This window comes from Alosa pseudoharengus, unplaced genomic scaffold (assembly GCF_046254945.1).
Source record: "Alosa pseudoharengus isolate Yale_2024_CS ecotype anadromous, Long Island Sound unplaced genomic scaffold, YU_APseudo_1.1 YU_APseudo_1.1_scf_4, whole genome shotgun sequence".
In the NCBI taxonomy this organism is placed as follows: Eukaryota; Metazoa; Chordata; class Actinopteri; order Clupeiformes; family Clupeidae; genus Alosa; species Alosa pseudoharengus.
Genome location: NW_027468774.1, coordinates 16307674 through 16329908, shown reverse-complemented (window position 1 = coordinate 16329908; position 22235 = coordinate 16307674). Strand labels below are relative to the sequence as shown.

General features: G+C 44.4%; 2 protein-coding genes across 3 annotated transcripts in view; one reads left to right on the top strand and one right to left on the bottom strand.

Annotated features, from left to right (window-relative positions):
* Positions 1 to 2716: 2716 nt before the first annotated feature.
* tmem98 (transmembrane protein 98) lies at positions 2717 to 7280 on the top strand. Of its 2 annotated transcripts, XM_076266786.1 has the most exons (7): positions 2717 to 2794; positions 5440 to 5666; positions 5917 to 6048; positions 6211 to 6244; positions 6336 to 6451; positions 6649 to 6708; positions 6898 to 7280. In XM_076266786.1, exons 2-7 carry the CDS (start codon positions 5536 to 5538, stop codon positions 7085 to 7087), a joined length of 663 nt encoding a protein of 220 aa, XP_076122901.1. In that variant the 5' UTR covers positions 2717 to 2794; positions 5440 to 5535; the 3' UTR covers positions 7088 to 7280. The 2 variants fall into 2 exon arrangements, with proteins under 2 accessions (XP_076122901.1, XP_076122902.1); XM_076266787.1 differs by lacking the exon at positions 2717 to 2794 and having other exon boundaries at positions 5432 to 5666.
* Positions 7281 to 8043: 763 nt separating this feature from the next.
* Positions 8044 to 22235, bottom strand: part of svilc (supervillin c) — a 32130-nt gene continuing 17938 nt past the window's right edge. Inside the window, 20 exon segments of the mRNA XM_076266629.1 lie at positions 8044 to 9468; positions 10086 to 10159; positions 10161 to 10209; positions 11144 to 11250; positions 11895 to 12023; positions 12394 to 12549; positions 12644 to 12777; positions 13020 to 13227; positions 14012 to 14245; positions 14518 to 14815; positions 15788 to 15935; positions 16224 to 16399; positions 16623 to 16768; positions 16927 to 17074; positions 17917 to 18053; positions 18316 to 18417; positions 18615 to 18772; positions 19755 to 20062; positions 21083 to 21154; positions 21894 to 21962. Of these exon segments, the coding sequence (XP_076122744.1) occupies positions 9304 to 9468; positions 10086 to 10159; positions 10161 to 10209; positions 11144 to 11250; positions 11895 to 12023; positions 12394 to 12549; positions 12644 to 12777; positions 13020 to 13227; positions 14012 to 14245; positions 14518 to 14815; positions 15788 to 15935; positions 16224 to 16399; positions 16623 to 16768; positions 16927 to 17074; positions 17917 to 18053; positions 18316 to 18417; positions 18615 to 18772; positions 19755 to 20062; positions 21083 to 21154; positions 21894 to 21962 (3018 nt within the window). The 3' untranslated portion in view covers positions 8044 to 9303.

Genomic DNA, 22235 nt, shown 5'->3' with positions numbered 1-22235 from the left:
TATATATATATATATATGTGTGTGAGTGTGTGTGTGTGTGTGTGTGTGTGTGTGTGTGTATGTCGGTGGCTGTGTGTATGTCGGTGGCTGTGTGTATGTGTGTGTGTGTGTGTGTGTGTGTGTGTGTGTGTGTGTGTGTGTGTGTGTGTATGTCGGTGGCTGTGTGTGTGTGTGTGTGTGTGTGTGTGTGTGTGTGTGTGTGAGAGAGAGAGAGAGAGAGAGAGAGAGAGAGAGAGAAAGAGAGACACCTTAAACCTGTTTTCCGTCCAAAACAGACTTGTGAAAATAAGTTTGAGAGTTTGTTGTTATTCCGCCATCTGTCACCATTTCCTTGCAGTCATAGCATCCACTGCTCCGCAGCCTTGTGTCTGTCAGCCAGGGCCCTCTGTGAGTCCAGGTAAGTTGAGCTAATGAGTTAATGGCTGAAGAAGAAGCGGTACGGCAGGAGCCTCTGCATTGCATCGACTGCCACTGGCTCTCTCTCCGGGTTCAGCGGAGGAACTGCTTACAAACTGCAGTGATAAACAAGGCTTTCTATTCTCCTGTTTCTCTTTTCAGCTATCTCTCTTTCTCATACATACAGTACACATGCACACAAAGACACTCTCTCCCACACACACGGCCAGACACATTGGCAGAGACAACCTCCATCCATGTCTCACATTATTCTTTCTTTCCAACGCACATATGCTCATATGAGTCTCTTCCCAACACACTCACACTTTCTCTCCCTCTCTTTCTTCTTAACTCTCTAAATCACACACACACACACACACACACACACACACACACACACACACACACACACACACACACACACACACTGAACAGAGACACCCCTTCTCCCCTTTCTGGATGTAATTGGGTTAGTTCCTCCTGTCCAAATCCTTTTAAAGCTCTGATCGTATGCAACATCCCTGACCTTAGAGCCAATATGAGTGCTTTTGCTCTGTCTTCTCTTGTATCCAGCATACTTCATGCTGATGGCTATATGGCAAATTAGATTAGATAAGGAAAGTGAACTCAAAGATACAGTAGTAGAAAAGGCCTGAAATAGTACAGTAACCATACCATACTAACCATACATAATAAGTAACCATAACGGTTTTGATAGCTCAATTGCATCCAGGGATTAAGTTGTTCCACTTAATTCTGTTTCCTCAATATCTGCCTCCTACAGAAACACACTCATATGTATCACACACTATGCCTCCAAAATGACTGGCCTCCACACACAAACAAGCACACACACACACCCCACCGCCTCAACGTTTCATACTTCACTAGAAAAGCGTTATACACAGAGCAAGTACCATGGCATATGACCCCAGTCAGCCCTTATATTCTTCATGCTCTTACCAGAGCACATTAGGGCGCAGGGCGGATATGGGCATAGAATGCATCACTACCACATGGAAATATGTGTGAATCCATCTCATTATGTATCTGTGTCAATATATCAATGGAGGTATGTGTCTTGCCTTGTTTGTGCTAAAGAGCCAATTGGACATATGTGACATATTTTGTACAGTGTGTTTTTGATGTAACAAAGTCAGAACTCTCTGTCTCTGTCTCTCTCTGTCTCTCACACACACACAGGGAGAGAGAGAGAGAGAGAGAGAGAGAGAGATTTAGCATTGCTTTCAGTGTCCTGATAGAGGCAGCGATTTAACTCGTGCATTATTTCCACTGTTGGTGTTCCATCAGTGCCTCCTGTTCTATTGAAATCTCTCTCTTTATGCATTATGCACCTGCATGCTTATCAGCTAATCGTCACATTTATCTAAGATAAGTCCTTATTGTTATCTGCACCTGTTTCATTAGAAATGTCAAACAGAAAAAAGTGTTCATTCATGATTTGCATGGTGCTACCAACAGAGCAGCAAGGAAGTTATTTTATGTTCTTTATTTTACTTTTCTACTGATTCACTTGCATTGACATAGACTAGACATAGTCCTCATGTTGAGTCCTCATAGACTAGTCCTCATGTTGAGTCATCATTCGACTCTTTAGATTACAGCACCCACCGATTTGTATGTATTCACAGCACCCACCGATTTGTAGGCTATTAAATGCTTTCGGATTTAAGATTCGTTTTTCAAACGATTTAACAATGTTACATTGCATATCTATGATTCTGTGGTCAAATGACAGGGCATTTAAATGAATATTATGCGAATGTCATGAGCGAACATTAATGATAAAATGGAAGTCACATTTAATCTAGTCAGTGGTGTTTCACTGTTACTATAGACCAGTGCTGTGAAATCCCGCTGTTTAATATGAAAGAGTATTTTTATGACTATAAATACCAACATTTAGGCTCTTTCACCAGAACACGACACAAGGGTAAGGTAGACACTGCCACCTGGCGAACCTTATGTGTACTCACCAATTTGCACAAGAAATGCACAAGAGATCAGACATTCATCACAAGAAATGCATACGGAACTATGAACATTTCTTTGAACATCTGTTCAACTTTATCACGGTATCTGACTGTATATGGTGTTTTTGAGATACCTAGGATTTCTTGCCGAATTCAGGGACTAGTCGGTCCACCCCTGACAGCTTGACATTTTTTAGTGCGCGCCATCTAGGCTTGTTTCTGTTGGACGTGAGCGCGCGTGATATGCGAAAGTTTTGTGGTTTAACTTCAGAATGACCTAGCAGTGCACGTTTGAGCCTCTGCGCGCTCCCTGACTGGGGAGGTCCGTGCCATCTCCGCATGCCACCGGGAATAGGTGCTTTGTTTCGGTAGGCAAACCACAGGAAAAAGGACAAAATGTATCGGTAAGTTTATTAAACTTTCCATATTGATATTGCATTTCGATTTTAGCCGAGATAGCTGATACACATTTTAACAAAAATGGTTGTGGTTGAAATAAGGAATAATGTTACAATTTAGTGTTCAAGCTATCAGACTTGACTAATAAACATACAACTATAATACATAACCTAGGCTAGCAGGTAAGCATCTTTTGCGGAAACCATAGGCTTATTTCTAAAAGGGTCACATCTTTTTTTTTTCTTAATAGTTAGGGCAGAACGATTGTTTTTTTTTAATCACCAGTAAGTGCCTATGCCTTCTATCAAAAAAATACATAGTTTTTTTAATGTGGTACATGTTTTACCCCCTTATAGTTTGTATTAATACATTCTGAGGACAAATTGAAGCCACAGAGCTCACACGAACATTTAACTCTTGCAGCCTGCTCAACAATAGTGTAGCCCTCCAAGTGGAAGTCAATTTATCATTCGTTGTCTGACCATATATGGAGTTAGTGTTTTCCTTGTTGATTCAAAAGTCTATCTACTTTAAATAAACAAGGCCTACAGAGATCTGTTATGATTATGTGACCTTGCCATGTTTTTCTCCAGCAAAGGAAACTGCAGTTTTGCGAGGTTAGAATTCTGGCCCATGTCATGGAATAATTAGGCGATTGGCAACCCATAGACTATTTATATAACCGTATCCTGTCACAACAATCTGATTCGGTTAATGCTTCATTAAAAAGCTTCATTTATGTCCTGCGACGAATTGCACTGGAAACACAAAAGTTCACGACATTGAGCGCGCGGGGAGAAAGCACTGTATGACACGACCAGTGCACCTCGCAAATTAATCCGATTAGTGATTTACAGCATTCTCAAACAGCATTTTAGATAATCATCCAGATGAAAATACCACATTTTGAAATTCTTTAACTCTGTGTAACGCTGTGCACTGAAAGGACACTGCCAACTGTTATCATATTCTTGTCTTCTCTTTGACATTTTCTTACATTTTCAAGACATTTCCTCATTTAATTCATCACAGTCATTGGTGTTGGAAAATTATCCTGTAGTTGTATTATGTGAAAGTTAAACAACCCCCCCAAATGAGGTATGCACACATCTGTGTCCACAACACAGGTAGGCTAATGTAATCGTCCCTTCCTCCATTTAGCTCTTGTTTCTGGACTCCAAGCCTCAAAGGGTGGCAAAGATAAGATGTAAAAGGGTAAGGAGGATCATCTCATTATGAAGTATTTACTCTTGGCTACCAGATTCAACCCACGGGATTTTTCAAGTCTACAGAATGAATTATTGCTGGGATCCATTTTTTAAGTGTGTTAGTGTGCTGTGGAAAACCTAATTCTACCAGGGTTTCGATGTGATGAGGGCAAATACGTCTATACACACACACACACACACACACACACACACACACACACCTCTTTGTCATTATTCATTATGGGTGTCACTGTATTAATCATGGCTAGGTAATGTTTAACAGACACCCAATACAAACACTGAGTGACCCAGGAGTAATGAAAGAGGGAGGGCGGCATTTAGTCGATTCACACATTCTGGATACCCACGAAACATCCAAAGCTCATTTTGTGTGTGTGTGTGTGTGTGTGTGTGTGTGTGTGTGTGTGTGTGTGTGTGTGTGTGTGTGTGTGTGTGTGTGTATGTAGGATGAAAGAGGGCAGAGGGAACTGGTATTTTATCTGTGCTGCCTTTTGTCAACAAGAACAAGTTGACAAGTTCAAGATAAAATTGAAAATTGTTTAAATAATACGTCATGCAAGGTTCAATGCTCCACTCCCCACATGTTCAACAGGATACATAAAAAATGTCCACATAAAAAAGAGAGAAGGAAGTATTTGAAATGTGCCACCATGTGTAATCAAGAGAGAGGCTGTTAATTCACAGGCTTAGGGGAAGTCTTAGCAGAGGGAAATGAAATGCATTGAGTTTTGTTCTGTGTACTCAGAAGGTGAAGGTGTGAGCTTGATAGATTTAGAAATCACTGGCCTCTTCAAGCCTGCCCAATTGCTTTCCTCCCACACTCTTGGTTACTCTGCGTCAAGTATGTAGACAAATAGGTCATTCCAGGACACTCAAGTTCGATAATGATCAAGGGCATCAGGTTTTTTGTTTGTTTTTTCTCAAGCCCTTGCATTTGCTAGTGCTTGAGGGAATGGGTTAGCATCATTACTGGACTAAACTGCCTGATAGCCAGAGATCACGGGCAAGGCTTATGTTTGCAAACTAGCTTCCTGAGGACTTAAGAACATGGATGTGTGACTCAACAGAGCCTTTCTAATGAGGAGACACAGCACTCAAAAATTCCTTCAAAGAAATGCATGGGGTTAGTTTGTAATGCCAATATGGTAGTTGTTTACACATATCGCCCCTTCTGTGGCAAAAACGTTGACATTTTAATACATTGTGCCAATCATGTGGTGTGTTGTGAATGCATCGTGCCTATCATGTGTTATGATCTCGCCGCTGGAGCAAGGATGGTGTCGTGAAGCCTTGTGCACGCACAATTCTGCCGAAATAGATGCCCGATAAGTGCCCAAAAAGCCTTACAATATGGCCACCGAGTGGAGGGACTTGCCTAAAAGGACTTTGCTCATAATCTTTGTCACTGCCCCTTTCTCCAGATGAACGCTCACACTGCCTGGCTGACTCCAGATCCCCAACCAAGCCACTAATTAGAGGTTCAAAGGTCAGTTACCACGGGGACCTCGGGTGTTGGCATGGAGACGGTGGTGATTGTGGCCATCGGGGTGCTGGCGACCATATTCCTGGCGTCGTTTGTGGCGCTGGTGGTGGTCTGCCGTCATCGCTACTGTCACCCACCGGGCCTCCTGCACCACTTTGATTCCAAGTGAGTATACAGTCACAGAGAGAGAGAGAAATAGAGAGAGGGGGGGGGGGGGGTGTTCACCATGTTTTAATTAATACCAAACATCTTCAAAATGCTGTGTATAAAAATGCCCTAAAACTCTAAGCAGATTGAGGTTCCATTGATCAGATTTTAAATCTGATGGAAAATGTTGGAAGGTATATATATATTGAGCCTATAACATTTCACCTGAATATGTGGTATGTAAGATGATATGTCCAACTACCTCCAGGCCCACAGTTGACTTGATCGGGGCGATGGAGACTCAGAGCGAGCCATCTGAGCTGGAGCTGGATGACGTGGTCATCACCAACCCCCACATTGAGGCCATCTTGGAGAACGAGGACTGGATCGAGGATGCCTCGTACGTTTTCGCCCCGACACTCTCACTCATGTCCAGCCTTCCTCAGCCCCCCATCAGCACAAAATAACCATTAGAGGGAGTTACACATTACTTTTACCATTGCTATTAATTTAGTTTGTGTTTTCTCTCCAACTGACCTCTTCTTTTTGCCCTGTCTGCCAGCGGTCTGGTGTCCCACTGCATTTCTATTTTGAAGGTAAGAGTGATAGCAGAAACGTTTCTTGTTATATTAGAACACTGGAGACCAAAACAAATGGATTAACCAATAACATGTGGGCTTTGTTCAGATATGTCACACTCTGACTGAGAAGCTGGTTGCTATGACAATGGGCTCTGGGGCAAAGGTCAAGGCTCCAGCCAGCCTTAGTGACATCATCACTGTGGCCAAACGCATCAGCCCCAGGTATGCTCAAGGCTAAATTAAGTCACCCATTTCAACTAACCAAGAACATAAAGGGTTCAGAAATATGGTATTATTTTTAAAATTATCTGCATATCAAGGGAAAGCCTGGCAGGACGGAACATACTCAACCAACAATAGTCCTGTATATAGAGTGCCTTCACAGGACTACATTACCCATCTTTTTTGTGTCTGTGTAGGGTGGATGATGTGGTACGTTCCATGTACCCTCCTCTGGACCCAATTCTCTTGGATGCCAGGTAATGGATACTTTATGCTCCAACAAGAACTGTATCTAAACATTAAAAAGTATACACATACATACAAACACATACAAACATCCACAACATGTGCATGAAATATAGTTCTTTTTGTCATTTAGAATTTGTAATAGGATGTATTTCTGACTTAGTTTTTAGTATATTTGTGTTCTAATTATGTCCTATCAGGGCCACCGCCCTCCTGCTGTCCGTGAGTCATCTGGTGCTGGTTACCCGAAACGCTTGTCACATGTCGGGCAGCATGGATTGGATTGACCAATCGTTGCATGCCGCAGAGGATCACATGGTTGTACTGAGAGAGGCGGCGTTAGCGTCCGAACCCGAGAGGAGGTTACCGGAGAGAGAGCAAGCCATCTGAGTTCACACACACATTCACATGCATATACACACACACACACACAAAACCCAAATTGTTGACTACTCTCACACACATGAAAAACACACGTGAAACAACACACACCTGTATATACACGTTACACTCTCACACAGGCCTATTTTCACAGTAGCCATCCCCATAGCTTATTTACAGTTAGCTGTAAGAAGAGTGGAACACCCCCCCCCCCACCTTTATTTCTGTAGTTTTATCATGCCGTTTTCTCCTTATCTTTATTTCTGTATTTATTTTTGTAGTTTTATCATGCCATTTTCTCCTTAACTTTATTTCTGTCGCTTTCTCATGCCATTTTTCTCAGCCTGTTACCACCATTATGTCTTACACCAGATCTCTCATATCAGAACTCTTTTCTGTCCAGTTTGCTGGAACACATAATTTGTCTTGACATTTGTCGACAGTCCTGGAGCCACAGAAATGTCTTTTGAGTCAGTGAAGATTACATAGGAAAGGTTGAGGGGCCTAATTCAAATGAAGTCTTAAAGCTGAAAAAGTTCAACATGTTAAAAACTTAATCACAAAGTAAATCACTGTAAGATATTTAGTTGAACAGATCAGAATTATGGCAGTTATTTTGTGCATTTTAATCTGGTCCCTACAGAATTCTTTTACTTTTAAAATTGTGCTCTGTATTTTGTCAACAGATAATATTTTGTTATAATTGTGTGATTATTGATAAAAACGTAATGTTATGATTTTATAACACATGTTTACATAGACATTATCTATATAAACAAGGAAATGCTGTAATTTTCACATACACACACACACACACACACACACCTTTTTCCAACAGTAATAGGCGGTCAGGGCTGTGCTGTGGAGCGCAGCATCACATGAGGGCTTAAAGCTCCTGCTAATCTCATCGGTGAAAACACATGGCCACTTAGCCACTCCTGTCCACCTCACAACAGCACACAGTCACCTCCTGCAGCTCCCTACATCAACCAACATTCGCATAGTCTCACCCACTCAGCACCACCTAACACCCCAGAAGAGTACACTTGCCAGTTTTATCTGAGAAAACTCTTAACCACCACCCCCCACCACGAGAGAAACTCCCTCACACACACACATATAACACATACCTACACAGTAAAACTCACTGCACTCTTAAAACTAATGTGTTGTCCCTACCTGGACACAGAGTTGAGACAAGTTGGGACAAGTTGTGTTGTTTTCAACAAATATTGTGTAACAAATAAAAAAAGGAAACAACACAAACTGTGTTGTCCCTATCTGGACACAGAGGTGTGTTAAAAACAACACAAGTTGTGTTGTTTTCAACAGATTCATGTTTTAAGAGTGTAGATATGAAGACTGTTCACTCCCTCACCCCCCACAGAACATTTTGTCATAAATGTAGTCCTGGATTCAGCTTTCATTAACAGCACAGCTGTTTCAGTAGAAGCGTATAGGCTCTAAAAGAGTGATTGAGGAAAAACAGCATAGACAGGGACTTCACTTTCCTTACTGTATTTATTAGATTGATCTTCCTTGCTTTGTTTTTATATGCATTCTCTTTCTCTCATAAAATATCTACAGAGATTGTGACTGACTCTTACATTGTTTTTCTGTTCTCTCTCTCTCTCTCTCTCTCTCTCTCTCTCTCTTCCATCTCTTTGATCTGATTTGTACAGGTAAATTAAAATTTCATAGGAAAAAAAAAAACACAATACTGCGATGTTACATCATTCAGTTTGTCGTCCATGTTGTTTCATTAACTTAAAACACATTTGATGAAATCTACAGCTAAGTTCAGTATTAAAACCACACATCATTCTCATGACACCTCCTCTGTTCTGGCCAGAGGTGAAGAAAGCCCACGTTAGGCAGGGGGGTTGGGCATGCAGTACAGTGCATGGAGCTGCCCCTTGTGCTTGCACTGAATGTGTACTATACACTACAAGGAAATCAAATTCAAAAAAGAACATTTGGCCAATCCCTGTGAGTAGGGTTTAAGGCTCTATAATGACCAATTTCATAGGACACACACGTGCGCACACACACACACACACACACACACACACACACACACGCTTACATACCCACGCACAAGCACACACTTTTAAACAGGCAACTAGAGGGGGAAACGCTGTACATGTGTGTGTGCAAAGAGGGGCCACTTAACAAGAATACTTTTTTTTTCTTCACAAAAATAGAAAATACAAAAAGTTTTCTTTTTAAAAGATAGCTTTTTGCTGACAGAAAATAAAATCTACACTATATGTTATATAAAAAACAGTGTGCTGAAAGGTGAATATCAATACAGTCCTTTTCGTTTTCTTCAGGTTGATCTGCTGCTCTGGAAGTGCAGCATACTTATCCCACCTCATGCCCAAAGCCATCTAAAATATTATTGGATAAAAAGAAAACAGAAATGTGTTTATTACATGTAATGACAGTATGACCAAGTTAACACATTTATTCACAATGCCTGTGGCCAACGCTGTAACAAAAGGTCTCTGGATGACCAGGTAATCCGTGCCAGTTCTTTTTCAATGCATAAACCCAGATTATGCTGAGCAACAATACTGGCAACAAAAACATATTCATAGCACGTTCAGCCACTGTTACTGACGTCACATTGGTACTACATGTCAGTGTATTTGATGCATTAAAGGTAGAATTAGTGGCGCTGGAGAGAGACTCTTTAGTGCTGCATGAATGTGTGGGTACATACTAATTCTGATTCGCTGCAACAAACATTATTTGTTTTCAGTTTACAGCCCCAGGGTATTTTTCAGCGTGGCAACAGATTGGACCGCTAGTGGATTGCACAGAGATCTAGTCGAATGTGACGAAATGTGTATTGACCTAGAAACGCTTATTGTTCTTTATTGCCTAGATTCCCCTGGGTAATAATTGGGAGAACCTGCAGTCTCTGTGAGCTGAAGGGACTGTAGGTTGTACCAATCAGGGCCACTGGCCCACTGGGCTCTCCATGTGAGGAAGTAACACTTGCCTGCAGGTTGTGGTCAGATAGGTAGGCCTCAAGGTGCAGTGCGTCCACCCCGTCCGGTAGTGGCCGTGCTGAGGGCGTCCAGGACATCCTGCACCAGGGTCAGCTTCTTACGTGGAGCTTCTCCCTGCCAGCACGAAGCAGAAAGAGGTTGAATACCAGGTGACACACACTGTCTCTCTCTCTTTGAGTGTGTGTGTATGTGTGATTGAGTGAGTGAGCTATTGAGTGTGTGTGTTTGTGTGTGTGTGAGAGAGAGAGAGAGAGAGAGAGAGAGAGAGAGAGAGAGAGTGTTGTGTTCCTCTAGCTCATCTTTCTAGAAACTACCAACACCAACGCATTGGCTAGAGTAAATGAAAATGAAGCTGAAGAGTAAAATGAAGACGTGAGCTAGGGTTCGACCGTCGTAAAGACAGGTCAGTTTTACCTTACTGATGATGCGTTGTTGCAATAGTAATCCTGCTCAGTACGGATGGAACCCCAAACTAACCCAGAGACAATACATTAAGTATAAGTATACAGTAGTATATATACTCTTTTGATCCCGTGAGGGAAATTTGGTCTCTGCATTTATCCCAATCCGTGAATTAGTGAAACACACACAGCACACAGTGTGGTGAAGGACACACTAACCCGGAGCAGTGAGCTGCCTGCTACAGCGGCGCTCAGGGAGGGGTTAGGTGCCTTGCTCAAGGGCACTTCAACCATGGATGTGGGCATGGGAGAGCAGTGCTCAACCACTTCCCCCGCCCACATTCTTCCTACTGGGTCGGGGATCGAACCGGCAACCCTTCGGTTACAAGCCCGAAGCCCTAACCAGTAGGCCACAGCTGCCCCACTTCACATCAACTCCTATCAGATCGATAGATCGATCGATAGATAGATCGATAGATAGATACTTTATTGATCCCCAAGGGGAAATTCAATTCACATGATCCACATGAGCTATGTGTGGGTAATGACTGGGACCTGGCACTGACACATGAAGGAGTGGTGTTGGCTGTGGGGTGTGTGTGCTGGAGATGGGAGGCGGTGGAGAGTGGAGGGGGCTAAGGCCTGACCTGGGGTGGTGTCCTGGGGCACCAATCGGGGAAGACGTTAGTGAAGGTGAGCGGTTCAGCACCGTCCTCTATCAGATAGGCCAGCGGGGGGCGCCGTGGGTTACGTTCTGGAGCACAGAAGCATACATGCAAATTATTTACACGCTCATACCATAGACAGTAAAAGATATGGACAGAGTCATCACATAGACGTCAGTCAAGACGGGTGAAGCAAATTTCAACCGTTTCCTATTGGTCGACTAGGCTTTCTGCGCAGGCTCAGGGGACGTACATGTAACGTAGGCACGTAGTCTGATTCGTGTAACTCTTGTGATAGCTCTTATTCAGAGAATACGGTTATTTTGCTCCTATGCGACACTTTAACCCGCTCTGGTCGCATGCTCATTACTGTATGTAAATTACGTCACGTTAGCATTGATTTCGGAAAAAAGATTATTACTCAGCCGGTAAGTCAGTTACGAGGTTATGACACCAATCACACAATGTTGTATTACTCTGAAAATAGAAAAAGTTTATATAAAGGCTTAAAATGCTTCAGCTGTAACATTATTTGATGTCAAAGTGGCACCAAATTGAATGGAGTTCAATGGAATGGCTAGGTGGAACTGGTCTACTATTTAGCCTCAGATCCGCCATAGTGTCTACGCTCTCCGAACGTTCACCTGCCCCCTTGGGTCATACACCACACATACACACACACACACACACACACACACACACACACACACACACACACACACACTGCACTGACCTCTGCAGTACTGGAGGGTGGTCTCCATGGCGCACTTCTTCTCTTTGTCCCAGTGGGGGCGCTGGCGGTCTGCTGGTTCACTGCTCTGCCACAGGTACACCTCCAGACAGTTGTCCAGCAGGAAGAGAGCTGGACACACAGAGGGAAGAGGGGAGGAAGACCTGCACTCACACCTTTCTGATCAGTGTTTAGACAACCAATGGTGTATGACACTGCAAACCCAAATATCAATTTTGATGCCGAATTGTTTTTGAAAAATGTTTAAATGTGATTGAATTTGCCTGAATATGATTGAAATCAATATGACTCATCAAAATGAGATACTGATGTAATGTTACCATATCATCAAGCTCTGTTGTGTGAGTGAGTATGTGTGTATGTCTGAGTGTGTGATTGTGCTTATATGTGTGTGTGTGCGTGTGTGTGAGTGTGTGTGTGTGTGTGTGTGTGTGTGTGTGTGTGTGTGTGTGTGTCTGTGTGTGATGCTATTACCATTTACCTGGCTGTGACACAGAGTACAAGCTTTCTTGCAGAAAAGGCATTGGCATGACAACACCGGTCACCCTGGAAGGATTTAGGATCTCCACGGCATTGAAGGCCCCTGACTGGGCGCTCAGATGGAACAGGCGGGGGGTGAAGGTATACTTCCCAGGGTCTGCGATCAAACAGCATAAAATGACTATTTGTACATGCAAAGAACTACACATTGTACATGACTGTGTTTGTGTATATGTGTATATATGAAACACCTTGTAACATGCAGTCATAGGCCTTTCGGTCCTGCTGCCCAATGGCAGCCCAGAACTCTGTGGGCTCCGCCCCTTCTTCCACCTCATGAACCCTGAGACTGGTATCAGGACTCAGACCCAGCTCAGGAGGACACCTTAGACACACACACACACACACACACACACACACACACACACACACACACACACACACATATACAAAACACACACATACGTGCACGCACACACACATACACATATACACATGCGCACGCACACGCACACAGACACACACACACACACACACACACTCGATATAAGTCTTACAAAACACAATCAAATTTACTTAGACTTCCAAACCATAGACAGTGACATGATGTGTGGGTCTTGCGCTTACGTGTGTAGTAGCTGCTCTACAGTGTGCCTGGCCACCTGCCGGGTGCTGGGCTGGACCTTGCAGCCGTTCCACAGGTAGAGTGCCCCCTGCTGGATGCTGAGCAGCAGCAGCGAGCCACGCGAGCGCAGACTGGAGCAGCAGCACTCCACCTCAGAGAGAGACGCCTCCACCGGCACGGCCCCCTTCACACAAAACAGACGCCAGCCAGCTACAACACACAGACACACACACACACACACACACACACACACACACACACACACGCACACACACACGCAAACACACACACACACACACACACGCAAACACACACACACACACACACACGCACACGCAAACACACACACACACACACACACACACACACGCACGCACACACACACACACACACACACACACACACACACACACACACACACACGCACACACACACGCAAACACACACATGAATGAAACATGAAACCACACCTTTCGCGATCATTGGTTTTATGTCTAGGGAGCAGTATAAAGAGGAAAAAACGCACGCACATCCCAATCTAATCCTGGGTGCTGGACAAAACACTTACGATGAGAGAGAGGGGAAAAAAGTCCGCAACACCAGTATATGCTCCCAAGTTATAGTTTATTTACCGTATGTCTTTGTCTAGGGAGCACATATTAATGAAAAAAGTGATCTGTATGCTTTTTAAATGACATCTGTACACTGTAGACACTTTGGATTCATGTGTCATCTGAATAAATGCAACCAGCAACAACCAATATTTCATACACATTATGCCATGAAATAAGATGGCAGAGCAACATGTGTGCGCACACACACTCACACACACACAAACACGCGCACACACACTCACACACACACGCGCACACGCACACACACACACTCACACACACACACAAACACGCGCACACACACTCACGCACACAGAAACACGCGCACACGCACACACACACACACTCACACACACACACACACACACACACACACACACCTGTGTTATTGACACTATCTTCCCTCCTGCCTCTGTGGAGGACCAGGCCGCCCTGAAACAGCTGCAGGAAGCAGGGAGGCTCTTCCCCCTGAGCCACCAGCACCTCAGCTCCACAGTGATTGGCCAGGGCAGGCAGCAGCTCCCGCCCATAGTGGTGTGAGTGGCGGCCATGCCAGAGAAAGAGTGCCGAGCAATCCTGACCCACGCCGTCACCAGCGGCGACTATTTGGTCAACTGCAAGTCCAGTAACAAATACATAATTACATAAATATTCAGTAAAATATAGTCAAGCCTGAGCAAACACATAGCCCAATCAAAGTTATGAAAATATACTGTATGATTGAAATATATCATTAATATTCTTAAATCAAATCCAGGAAAAAATGTTTTATGTACTATAGTACATATGAAAGACATATGGAATATGGGCATGCATATAGGCCGATACACTGGACATATACGCATACACAGACACTATACAGTATCACACACACACAAACACACACCCAGAGCGGTGAGGCGGTAACTCCAGTGGACGGCGTATGTCTCTGCCTCATGGAACTGTGCAGCACTCTCAGGAGACATCGGACTCTCCCCGTGCTGGCCAACGTGCCAGACGTCCACGCCAACTGTGCTCAGCTCCGCCTGGCGACCGTCGCTAAGCGTGACCAGGTCCCGCCCTCTCTGGACATCCACACCATCCAGGAGCACGGACCCGGCCCCTGGCGCACCTTCTCCAGCCAGCAGGGCCTTGGCATCGCATGACCAGCCCTCCGAGGGCTGAGAGGTCACTGGCAAAGCACGCTGAGTAAAGACATGGGTATGGGAGGTTAGGGGGTCCACCAATCACATCTCATTCATAAACACCTCCAACAGTTCCTATCTTCAGAATTACATGTTCTCTCTATTCCAATTATACACTAAATCAGAACTGTACTGTGCACAAGAAAAGTGCAAATATAAGAACTGGGACAAGTCTAGGTAACCAAAAGTAGTATTGGGTAAATATGTTGTGGAGTGATGTGGTTTTACAATGTTACGGTATGGTGCTATGAGATTTGAAATTCTTCCCCATCGTTTCCAACATTTCTATATGTAACACTCTGTAGACGTGGGTCATTTGTTGGTACGCTTACAGTTCATTACTTCATTACTCCTGAAAAGTCATGCAAGTAAAAGCAACTTTCTTATGTATCTCCCCACTGTATAGTAAAGCAAAGAAGGCATGAAAGGAAACAACATATTGTTTATTTGGAGACAAACCATAAATTCTAAAATGGCCTGGACGGACTAACAGATTTGATGGTATCAAAGGCTGTCAAACTGAAAAAGAACACTGAAATAAGATTGGAATTTACCTACCCCAAACACGTGTTTTGAAAACAAAAATTTGATAGCATATTGTTTAGCATACACTCCTAACATTAGTGTTAATAACTTTCCGTATAATGTCATACATGACATTTATCTTTAGGCTAATAAGTGCTTAAGGCTCTCTTTCATATGTAAGGGTTTGTCCGTAAACTTGTATTAGATGGGTCCTCCCCTCAGTTTCAAGATATTTTAGATAAAATTATTGGTTCATAGTGCTACATAGTGTATGTATTATTTTATGTTTAGTGGTTCTGGGCCCCTAAGCTTTTGAAGAGCTTATCATGGTGTCCTATTGTCATATGTCTATTATTGTATTGTTTGTACCAGTGCTCTCAATTTGACATTAAATAGAGGATTCTACTACAATTAGTCTGGGTATGTGGTACTGATGGCTCTCATCACCTGTGAGGTGTCCACAGTGGGGGTACTGATGTCCTCTTTGCTGGAGCTTGTGCCGGGCCAGTCCACAAACTTCTGCCTGAACAGCACCGTCTCTGCCCCCTCAAACAGACGACCCAGAAGGGCCCAGGTAGGGCGCCCAACACCCAGCCTGAACAAAAATACAAAAACATGACATTACAAAACATGGCATGACATGGTAGTCCCTGATGGTCCCCCATACTGGCTTAAATAAACAGACATGTATTTGAAGGACTCCTGCAACTACTGTGTGAGTTAATGAAGTATGTAGTGCATGTGTGTGTGTGTGTGTGTGTATGTATGTGTGTGTGTGTGTGTGTGTGTGTGTGTGTGTGTGTGTGTGTGTGTGTGTGTGTGTGTGTGTCTGTGTGTCTGTGTGTGTGTGTGATTGTATTTGTGTATTATTAAAAGAACTCACCTGGGTATATGTGCATTAATAGCTGAAGGGTCCAAGGGGTTGACCCTGCAGTTTCTGTAGTCATACCCTCCGATCCACACCTGCTGAGCCAATTGCAGCGCCACCTTGCGGTCACCTGGGGTAGCGTCTTTCCCATGCCACAGGTAGACCTCACTCCCAAAGTCAAACAGCAGAGTCTGGGAGAGGAGCAAGAGCAGGACGTACACATGGTGTGAGCATAGAAACGCTCTCAATCTGTATCTGGCATAGAATGGATGAGCAGGGTAGGTTAGTCTCATTTTCACCATAGCACCACAGTTGTCCACCAGGGGGCAGTAGAGAGAGAGAGAGAGAGGTGGATCTGCTCTAGTGTGTGTGTGTGTGTGTGTGTGTGTGTGTGTTAGATAGAGGTGCGCGTACCTGAGTGGAGCCCAGTAGGCCGACGTGTGAGGCTGTGGCCCAGCCTTGCTCGTGAGGCACTAGCCGGTCCTCTGCCAGCTGGTACACACAGTTGGACTCCACCAGTGCGCTCTCAAACAGCTCGTCCTCCTCAGGGCCACCCGCACCTGCAGTCAAGGCCAGAGACGCTGGTTAACTAACACACACACACACACACACACACACACACACACACACACACACACACACACGTGATGCACGTGTACCCGCACATGTACTCTTTGATGAAAAGACCAATGCTGCCCTGTAGACAACCGACACTCACCCAAGTACTCTGCTCTTCCACCTAGGAGGTTCCAGAACTCCATAGCTTGAGAACTCTCACTGTTCACTCCCTCATCAAGGTGGATGACCTGAGTTGCTTGGCAACCCAGGTCCCTCTGGCTCTGGACTATGAGGGCCATCTCAGAGGCCTGTAACATTACAAATGAAATTGATTTGGTAAAAAATAAGCAGTACGCAAACACATTTTGTACCAGCAAACACCAGCAAATATTAGTGATTCACATGTGCTATAACCATCAGTAACAACCATTAACAGCTAATATTGCTAACTGCAAATCATCATTATAGGCCATACAATTCTCTGTAATCATCAGTGCTGCTAAATGCACACAGATCTGCTCAATAACAATGCAAGTGCTACCTAGCAAATAGTTGGTGTAAAGTGTAATGACAGTATTCAATGTGTGGCCTGCTGCTTTTTTCCTCCTCTCCAGACACAGGTTGTTTTCTGCATTGCACCTGAAGAATGATCACCTAATTCATCAAAATGTTCACCACATTTTGAATGTCACATTAAATATCACATTAATCTGACTATGCTTTATGTATACAATATACATCTCCATTATGTACAGCTTCAGTCTATGTGAAATTGAGATGTTTAGGTGGGAAACCTAACTCCTTCCCAAGAGTTTCTGTACTGCTGTATCCAGCTTCAGATCTGAGAGAGACAGTGAGAGTGAGAGTGAGAGAGAGTGAGAGAGAGAGAGTGAGAGTGAAAGAGAGAGAGAGAGTGAAAGAGAGAGAGAGAGTAAGAGTGAAAGAGAGAGAGAGAGTAAGAGTGAAAGAGAGAGAGTGAGAGAGAGAGCGTGAGAGAGAGAGTGAAAGTGAGAGAGAGAGAGAGAGAGTGAAAGAGAGAGAGAGAGAGAGTGAAAGAGAGAGAGAGAGTGAGAGTGAGAGAGTGAGAGTGAAAGAGAGAGAGAGAGAGAGAAAGAGAGAGAGAGAGAGAGGGGTACTCTGCGGCGCTAACCTTTGCCCTCTCGGCAGCATTGGCTGCCCGGCCGCTCCATGTGAAGCAGTGCTGCGGTGTCACCAGTAGGAAGCAGTCTCCGCTATTCAGAGACCGGGCTGTCGGCTCCACAACAAGCACCTGCACCTGCCGCCAGCCTGGAGCAACAAACAGACAACTACCGGTCACCAAACTACAGCTCCCAGAATCCTCAAGAAGAAATGAGTCCAACTCTTGTCTATTTTAAAACTATAACATGTTTAGAACCTTCCTTAGTATTCAAAGCCTTATGAAAGAAAAGCAATTAAAGACAAAGGTGTGAAATTGAACTAAATAAATTAAACTACATAGACATTATCTCTGTCAGCATCTCTATCTGCCTTCTCACTTCTCTTTATTTCAAACAAGCAGAGATCTCACCTTTAACCTGAATGAGCATAAGTGAGTTGTAGGGCACTGTGTTAATGCCTGATGTTTCAACAGCAGTGGCATCACTTGAAGATGAATTACAGTTCTTAACCACTAGAGGGCACAACAGACATGAGCATGAGTGAGTTGTAGGGCACTGTGTTGATGCCTGTTGTTTCAACAGCAGTGGCATCACTTGAAGATGAGTTACAGTTCTTAACCACTAGAGGGCACAACAGACATGTCAAATGATGGCCAAATAATATGGATAAAAATGGACAAAGAAAATGTATCTGTGTCGAAACGCTCACTCCTATTGGCTTCTTCGGCAGCCCCGTTGTCTTGGGGCTCGTTGAAGTCCTGGCGAACATCGTCACGGGCAGCTAGTGCACGTAAAGGATTCCGCGAGCCTTGAGTCCGGCGAGAGGGCCTCACTGAACGTCTGTGCTCTGCTACTGCAGATGACAGACTACACACACACACACACACACATACACACACACACACACACACACACATACACACACACACACACACACACACACACACACACACACACACACACACACACACACACACACACACACACAAACAAAACACACACACAAACAAAACACACACACACACACACACAACACACACAAAACACACACACACACACACACACACATACACAAAACACACACACACACACACACACAAAACACACACAGAGAGAAAACACATGTGAGTGTGAGTGTACAAACACATGCATCCCCTACAATGTTGCTTCTCAATAAAACATCAGCACAAAAATGATATCAAAGATGTACAAAATAATGAATTTGCCCATAATGAAATTATGAGAGATGCGCATACACCACAGAATTGAATTATATTTGTGGTGGTAGGTTTGCAGAATTAACTCGAATGCAACAGTTTTTAACAAATTAGTGCAGCGCGGTTGTGATTCTAACCAGATTTAAGCACAATTTAGCCTGGAAAATCATTGTGTAGTGGTCAATGTTGATATTGTGGTGGGCCGCCACAAATAAGTCAATGTATGGGAAACACTGCACCATCTCATACAACTCTCATACTTACACATCAGTCCACATACAGTTGTGCTTGCTACTCTCTTTCTCTCATATCAACATATTGGTACTTTATACTGTACACTGGTAATTTCAATACAACTGCAGTGAGCTGCAGAGGTAAAGTAGCATGGACGTCTGCAGGCAGCCAAGCTCTACACCGAAACTGCCAACAGAGTAACATGAGGAAGGCTAGGCAGGGTACAGAAACAGCAGACCTGACCTACAGTTGGATCCCTCTCTCCCACTCCTCCTCACAGACTCTTTCTCTCTTTCTCTCTCTCTCTCTTTCTCTCTCTCTCTCTCTCTCTCTCTCTCTCTCTCTCTCTCTCTCTCTCTCTCTCTCTCTCACACACACGCATGTACAGATGTACCCACATTGGTGTGTTGGTCTGACACAGCGAGCTGAGGTCCTGCTCTGCGTCTGCACAGGTGCTCGGCGAGCCGGGCGTGACGCCAGAGGTCATGACCTCTTTGGCGCACCCAGAGGCCACAGCTGCTGCTGCTGGTGCTGCTGCAGCCTCCAGGGGGGACGGAGCAGTGGGGCCTGGGCTGGCAGCCTGCGCAGACGTCTGCGCGTCTCTCTGCTCCTCTGTCTGCTCCTCCACCCGCGCATCGGCCTGCACCTGTGTCTGCGTCTGCGTCTCGGTCCGCACATCTGTCTGGGCAAAGTCCACTTCCACTGTCTACAATAAGCACAATCCACTTCACTTTAGAGCTACATCAACCATGTAACACCAGTGACAGAAGACAGAGGCAAGATATGGACACAACATACAGTAGGTCACCACTGACTGAACAGATCTGAGGTAAGAGTAGGCTACGCAAAGGTGACATTTCACTGACTGAACAGATCTGAGGTAAGAGTAGGCTACGCAAAGGTGACATTTCACTGACTGAACACATCTGAGGTAAGAGTAGGCTACGCAAAGGTGACACTTCACTGACTGAACAGATCTGAGGTAAGAGTAGGCTACGCAAAGGTGACATTTCACTGACTGAACAGATCTGAGGTAAGAGTAGGCTACGCAAAGGTGACATTTCACTGACTGAACAGATCTGAGGTAAGAGTAGGCTACGCAAAGGTGACATTTCACTGACTGAACAGATCTGAGGTAAGAGTAGGCTACGCAAAGGTGACATTTCACTGACTGAACAGATCTGAGGTAAGAGTAGGCTACGCAAAGGTGACATTTCACTGACTGAACAGATCTGAGGTAAGAGTAGGCTACGCAAAGGTGACACTTCACTGACTGAACAGATCTGAGGTAAGAGTAGGCTACGCAAAGGTGACATTTCACTGACTGAACAGATCTGAGGTAAGAGTAGGCTACGCAAAGGTGACATTTCACTGACTAAACAGATCTGAGGTCAGAGTAGGTTACCAAAGGTGACATCATTTCACTGGGCTAACAATCAATATACAATATAATGAAGACAAGAATAGAGGCAAAGAAAGAAAGGAAATCAGGGAGACAACAATTTGACTGAGAGTCAGAAAGACAGAGAGAGAGAGAGAGAGAGAGAGAGAGAGAGAGAGAGAGAAAGAGAGAGAAGGCAGGTAATGAGAGGATGAAGAGAGGAGAGATGGAGAGAGAGAGTAGAGATAGATAGAGAGATGGAGAAAGGGGAGGAGGAGATAGAGGGAGGAGAGATAAGGAGATGGAAAAAGGAGAGATCAAGAGAAGTGGAGAGATGGGATCCACCTGCTTCCTCCAACTGGGCTGAGATGGGGCTTGGGTGGAGCACACTTCTTGCGCCTCATATGACAGGTTAGTCTGAGCGATGGATGAGGGATGAGAAGACAGAGACAGAGGCCACATTTAGCATGCGTCCCAACTTCAAGAAGGCAAACACCAGCGACCATAAACAGGCAAACGACAGCAAAAAAGTGACTGTTTCATCCTCATCAACTGTTGCACAACTGTATTTGAAGAATTAATTTGCAAACACAGATATCTCCATTTTTACAGATATTTAAAAACATGCTTTTTCCATTGTGCATTGTGTAGCAATTGTAATTAAGTAGAAATAAATCTAATGAAAACAACCCAATTGGGTTGATATAACCTGAAACTCACAATAAAATGCTTTTCATCTAAAGAGGCCATGCATCATATGAACAAGCAATAAAACAATATAACTACAGTAAGAACAGATGATGACGATGGCTCATTTGGTCTGAAGCTAAACCCTCTCAACTCTTCAAACCCTTACCTTTGATACCTAGGAAACACCATAACAACATACACCACAGACACACAGTAAACACACATAACACACACAGTTGGATTAACACACCCCCACACACACAATCATGCATGCACGCACACAAACACATGAAGCCAGTTGGAAGCACCATAATAAGCAATATATTCTGACAACAGTGCAAGCGCACGATGGTCCCGAGACCCCAGGGTCTCAGGCAGTGAAGGGTGGGCATGCAGGAGTGTGTGCCATGCTCCAACACACACATGCATGCATAGGCACGGCCACGAGCCCTTGTCACGCGCTCACCTGGTTGAAGCACATGACATACTGAGGAGTGGTGACAGGGGGGGAATAGACGGAGGAGAACACAGGCTCCTGGAGCGAGAGGGCAGGAGAGAGAGGACATGTGGCACAGGGGTGAGCCATACCAGAGACCCAATCGGATGGAAACACACACACACACACACACACATACATACACCAGATACACACACACACACACACACCACACCCACACACACACACACACACACACACACACACACACACACACACATACACCACACACACACACACACACACACACACACACACACACACACACACACACACACACACACACACACATACACACCACACACACACACA